Source organism: Astatotilapia calliptera, chromosome 20 (assembly GCF_964374335.1).
Source record: "Astatotilapia calliptera chromosome 20, fAstCal68.1, whole genome shotgun sequence".
NCBI lineage: Eukaryota > Metazoa > Chordata > Actinopteri > Cichliformes > Cichlidae > Astatotilapia > Astatotilapia calliptera.
This window is the reverse complement of record NC_137441.1, coordinates 21,774,694-21,780,829: the sequence shown is the minus strand read 5'-3', so window position 1 is coordinate 21,780,829 and position 6,136 is coordinate 21,774,694. Positions and strand designations below refer to the sequence as shown.

Here is a 6,136-nt window from a genome sequence, read left to right as displayed (position 1 = left end):
CAGCTTCTAGGTGTACCAAAATCATCTGTTACACCTAGAAAAAAACAAAAAAACAAATTGGCATGCAAATAGTAAAAGAATGTATGATACTGGCAATGTAAGGCACAATTAAACAGCGTACTACACATCGCTTATTACTATGTCACTTCAATAAACAATAACTCCAAGCTCCATCACAGTATGTGTGATAAACATTCACAATCTTGGCATTTGGTTGCAATTCTTAACATTCAGTATACAGCCACCCTCCTACTCCAGGCAGCAGAGACAAACAGTTCATTATTTTTCCACATATAAATGTTTATGATTTGTTTCCCTGCTATTTTGCTTGAAGACAAACATGGTAACTGGATTCCTGACTCACACTTCATCTGTGCTTCATTGGACAATTTTATATAGATATATATATATAATAAAGGTTCTTATTACAACTACACGGCTCTGTTTGCTCCTTCCTCTGAGGATTTTATTCAAATTTAAAAAGCAAAATAACAAAATAATACTTAAGAGAAAAATGTGACAGCTGATTGCAACTTCATCCACATTCAATAACAGAAGACAATGGTTAATGGTTAAGGCCTGGACCATCTAACTACAGCTAGACCATCACATGGTAAATAAAGGGAAAACATTATAATTTAAAATGATTTAAAATATATAACTTACATTGTTTTTATAATTGAAATCACACATTTTAACATATACATGTGATCTTATTTGCAGCAATAAATGCAAATATATTGTGCTCGAATTTGAATCAGAAATAAAACATGACATCAGACAACCTTTATTTATGTCAATATGATAGCAACGATTGCAAACACTGACAAAACAGGAACATTTGGAGACAAAAATGCACATTCACTTCTGGAGTGACTTTATTTTTTGTTGCGTTTTGACGTGTAACTGTATCTGAAGGAAGTGGCAGACGGAGAAGATGGCGGACTTCTTTCTTTTTGACTTTGAGTGGTGAGTTATTGACATGTGTTGTAGATCTGGATCTGTTTGTTGATGTCATGGAGGATGCTTTTCATCTTGTCCTCCAAACCGTCTAGCTGACGAGCCTTCCCCTCCAGTTTCTTCTGGTTTTCCTCATAGTTTTTTTCCAACTCTGCAGAATCCAGACATTTCAGGAATGGTTACACAGCGAGACATTAGCTGATCGGGTCTTGGCTTTTAAACACACAAAATATCTAATCTGGAGTATCTGGAAAAATGTTCTCACTGTCAATTTTAGACTGTTTTTAAAACACTGTGAATTAACATTTGGAGTTCCTCAGGGACCAATTGTAGGACCCAAATGTTTTCAGTCATATACATGTTCTTCATTTAGTATTCACATGATAAGGAATGACAGCCAAATAAAGCTAAATATCTATTCTGTTGCCACGAAACCTACTGATGCTCTTAGATGTATTTTAGATTTGTATTTTAATGCTTTGCAACCAAAAAGGCCACAACTCAAGTATTTTACATAGATTTTTAAGCTGAAAGAAAGAGAAATGTTATGAATGAATGTGTCAATCATAAAGGGAATGTTATGATCGACACAGAATTTAGCCTGGAAGGAACAGTGTGACATTTAAAATGTTAATTTTATAAAAATTAATCACACCATATTTAATTTAATTAATAACAATTTTGATTTTTTTTTTTTGCTTCAATGGATGTTCTAAATTCAGTTAATAATTGTGGAGCAAAAGTTGTCAGCTTAATATACTGAAGTTCTCTGCTGATGTGATCTGAGTATGTGAGTATGTTGAGCAGGTATGTTAGTCTTTGAAAAGTCATGTTTATATCAAACATAGTGTATATATTTACACAAGTACTAATGTCTTCTGTTTGGTAAGGTTTATTTGCCTTTTGTCCACATTATTCTTTTCATAACTGATCATTTTGTTGTATTAATCTCGTTTAAAGACTTGTATTCTTAGAGTGTTGTCAGTCACCACACATTTTAAAAATGTACACATGTTGCCTACAAGTCAAGATTGACATAATTTAGACAAAATTTGATAAATGTATTGCATCAACTGTTTCTTTGCAACTATCTGCTTTTGTCCTCCAGACACTCACAGACATTAATAAGTACCTGCAAGCCTCTGTAGCTTTTTCTGGGCATCTTTCAGAAGTTCCTTGGCTTCATCTCTGAGTCTCTCTGCCCTTTTCTTGGCATCCTGCACAGCCTTGGCTTTAGTGTCAACCCGCTGCTGTACCTCATTGTATTTATCTGTCAACTGACCATCCAGAATCTGCGCAGAAAGACATCTTCTTTTATAACAGACATGTCTGGTTGTTATGAAGCACACACAAACACAAACACACACCTGCTTGGCTTCATTTGCCTTGTCCCGTGCCATGGTAGCTGTCTCTTCAGCTCGGGCAGCTGCCATGCTGTTGCTGGCACGTTTAGTCTTCAAGGCATTGATCTCACGTCTCAGTGTGTTGAGGCGGGCCACGGCATCATTAAGGTTCATCTCACCATCGGATGTTTCTGACTCAATCTGCGTAGAGTGGGTAAAAGAAGTAAAGTTCTTTCTGAATTGAAATTAACGTTATCTAACTGGGATAACTGTCATTATCCCTTATGTGCAAGTAATTTCTCTAAGCATGTTGATCAGCTTGCATATGTTTTGGTCCCTGAAATTTCACGAATAAAAAAAAAAGCCAAACAAAAAAACTCTTTTAATCTATGGTTATGTATTTTATAACCACTAGAGGGCAGCAGAAACATGCTATAAACAAAACACTGTGATATGTATATTTATCTTTTATAATTAGGGTCATTAAAATCTAGTTTAATTTTTTTATTTTGTTTTTGCCTGCTGAAAAAGGAAGCTGTCCAACAGACACAACTCTTAACTTCCTAAACTATATTTTTTTTATGTAAAATGCTTAAAGAAATAACCTGTTGTTCAGTTAAGCTCTACTGTGGCTCACAGCCACTGACCAGAGAGATTCTGCAACAACAAACAAAATAGCAGAAATATGACCTTTACGGAAGAAAACCTTTTAAACTTTTCTTTGGGACAAAGTCTGCAAAATTTTCAAACTTTCATTTTTGTTTTTATTTGGGCACTAAACATGAGGTTTTTGTGTTCTACTGACCACTAGAATGAAAGTGCTTTAAGATAACTGTACATATAAGTGCACAAAGGCATTTGAAGTTTTCATCATCACCATATTTGTGCTTTGAAATGTGACTAGTGAGGAGCAGAAATGACTGTGAAACCAAGGCCACGGCTCTGCTCTTAGATTAGAGACTTGTCACACAGTGGGCTCATCCCAAAGCGACGCTGTTTTATCATCTTTTTTGTCAGTAATGTTGAGCATCATTAATCAAATTAACATCATGTTGGATTCAGTAAGAATAACATTTAGCAAATGAGACCAGTATACCAGCGTGTGCATTATATCCATACAGATTATGTATGCAGCTAGCTAAAGAAGCTTGCTAATTAGCTGATAATTTAGCACTCAACCCCTTTCATCCATATACAGCAATTTTGGGCTCTAAAAAACTACCATGATGTTGGTCAAAATACTAACACTGAAACTTTAAAACTAGGAATCCAAAACCAATGAGTGATGTCACAGCGACTACATCCATCTTTTGTATACAGGCAATGCCCACAATATACATAAGTGTTATGAATTTTTGCTAACCTCTGTCAGCCGTTTTTTAGTCTCCCCGATGTCAGCTCTGGCTTTTGTTATGGCTTTCTCTGCTGAAGTCTGGGCATTCTTAGCATCCACCAAGGCCTGTTCCACTGTCTCTGCTGTCGTCTTCACCCCCTCAGCATGATGCCTTCACAACAATGAAGCGTTAATGACTGCAAGTAGCACAAATAACTCTATACCGATACATTATAATACAGTTTTAAATCTAACTACCTCGCCCTTTTGGCATCCAGCAGCAGTTGTTCGGCCTTGCGGACATCATCCTGCGTCTGCTGCAGGATGGCATCCACATTTGAAAGGCTGTGGACCCGCTCCTTGATTTCATCAGCGAGATGCTTGATTTGAATGGGTGAAGCTGGAATGGAGAGCTCCAACACACGGTTTGCCACTGCCTCAATACTATCTGGGTCTGCGCCTTCCTCTGAGAGAGATATATCAGGATTATTAGGAGGCTAGATTATCAGGTAACATCAATATTCAACAAGGTTTCAGTGATAAATAAATAAATCTTTTGAAGATTACGTGTGAGAAAGTCCCTGATCTGTTTGATGAGGTCTCTCAGGTCATTATTGGAACGCTCCACTTTGTTCTTGGTAGTGGCGGCTTTATCCAGAGCTGCCTTGGCTTTACCCTTAGCCTCCTCTGCCTGTGTTTTAGCCTCTGCCACCTGGATAAAGACACAAATGTTTATATCTTTGATAGGGAGATTTACAACTGCACTTATTACTGTGGGTGCAATCAAAATGTTTGGTTACTAGAGTAACCTCAATTCTCTGAAAATCAAGCGAAGTGTCTCACTATAGAAATCACCTTCTGCAAGCTCCTCACACTTCTGTCTGTTTCTCAACCTACTGAGCAAACTGGTCAGACACAGAACTGACCCAAGCTCTTAATGTTAATATTTGGGATAGGGATGCAAGCCTTGTGGCAGAGAAGGATGGTTAAAAATTCCTCCACATTGATGTGTCAGAGTGATAAAGTCATTCAACTACAAATAAAGCTTATACTTCCAGATACTGCTAGAAGTAATTCGTTTTTTGCAGGAATCCAGAGTCCTGTGAAAACCCGTTTCTCTCTCTCTCTCTCTCACACACACACACACACACACACACACACACACACACACACACACACACACACACACACACACCCATCTCATCTATAGATCTGCATATACTCTCATACCTTAGTAAAGAGTCCCTCCACTTCCTTCATAGCTTTGTTCAGCTCCCTCTCTGCATGTCTGGCTTTCTCCAGGGAACTGTCAGCTACTGCCACAGCACCGTTACAGTTCAGGCCTCCACAATGACGCTTCCCCTCATCATCACGGCAACCGGCACCCCCACAGGGGCTTTCTGCACAGGGGGCATCACCTGGGGCACCACAAACCTGTTGGTATGAATGCAAATGTAATTTCACTGGTATGGATATTGCAAGTATATGTGCAGGACTCAAGTACTCCTCTAATCCACAGTGGATAGAGCCTATGTCACCTACAAAATAAATATGAGTAAATATGAAACTATATGAGTGCAGACAGCTAAACAAGAACAATAAAGAATAAAACAAACCTTCTCGTTGAGCTTCTTCATGTCCAAGCCCTGTGTTTTGGTGTTGAGCTCTCCCAGAGCACGCTTGTTTGCAGCATTTTTACGGTTGAAGTCGTCTTTCTTTGCAGCAATGAGGCGTTCAGTGCGGCGGCGTGTGTCTGCAGACTGGCTGACTGTACTGGGTTTGGTGGTGGTTGATTCATTAGCCCGCCTCTCTGCATCGCGAGACCTGTTGTAGGAGCTAAGGATGCTGTCATACGCCCCTTTAAGAAACATATTAGATGAGATGCTGATGTTATTTCTGATTGGAGTGAAAAATGGGAGGTAGATGAATTATGCAAAAAATAATATTCTTAGATTTTATTAGACAGAAATTTAAATCAACACAGTTTTCTCACCTAAGAAGTTGGAGTTTTTAAGGATATCCAGCTGGTGGTGTAGCTGCTCTGAAGTGAGGTTAAGCTCTTTGGCCTCTCTTTCCAGAGCACTCAGCTCCTTGCTTGCCTCTGAGTTGCTGTCCTGCACGATGGTTAATTCTCCCTCAAGACTGTTTAAGGTGTCAGTGGTCTCACCAATCTGTGCTCTGGTGAGAAAGACAAACATCTGTAACATCTGTATCCACAGACAAATCTCAGTTTCTGAAAGTTGTTTTTTCTTCCCTGGTTTGCTGCATCAGTAAAAAAAAAAAAAAAACATCTTTACCCCTTCTGTAAATGATGAAGCCTTTGATACCTGACTAAAATCACTGTAGGATTTGTATATATAAAATATGTTTGGCTTGAAAATGTAATACATGTTGATAAGATTTCAAATCAAACTAGAAAGTGCATTTTCTGAAGAAACTGCAGTGTGAATGCTTGAATCTGAATGTATGCACTGAAATGAATTAATTACTGAATTTAAGT

At 38.2% G+C, this 6,136-nt stretch overlaps 1 protein-coding gene across 2 annotated transcripts in view; it reads right to left on the bottom strand.

Moving 5' to 3' along the window:
• Positions 1–440: 440 nt before the first annotated feature.
• Positions 441–6,136, bottom strand: part of lamb2 (laminin, beta 2 (laminin S)) — a 65,290-nt gene continuing 59,594 nt past the window's right edge. For both annotated transcript variants that reach the window (XM_026154317.2, XM_026154318.2), the window contains 9 exons: positions 5,630–5,814; positions 5,253–5,494; positions 4,867–5,070; positions 4,204–4,348; positions 3,895–4,102; positions 3,667–3,808; positions 2,328–2,504; positions 2,093–2,252; positions 441–1,111 (listed from right to left, as the gene is read on the bottom strand). In XM_026154317.2, the coding sequence (XP_026010102.1) occupies positions 975–1,111; positions 2,093–2,252; positions 2,328–2,504; positions 3,667–3,808; positions 3,895–4,102; positions 4,204–4,348; positions 4,867–5,070; positions 5,253–5,494; positions 5,630–5,814 (1,600 nt within the window). In that variant the 3' untranslated portion in view covers positions 441–974. The remainder of the gene's footprint in view (positions 1,112–2,092; positions 2,253–2,327; positions 2,505–3,666; positions 3,809–3,894; positions 4,103–4,203; positions 4,349–4,866; positions 5,071–5,252; positions 5,495–5,629; positions 5,815–6,136) is intronic.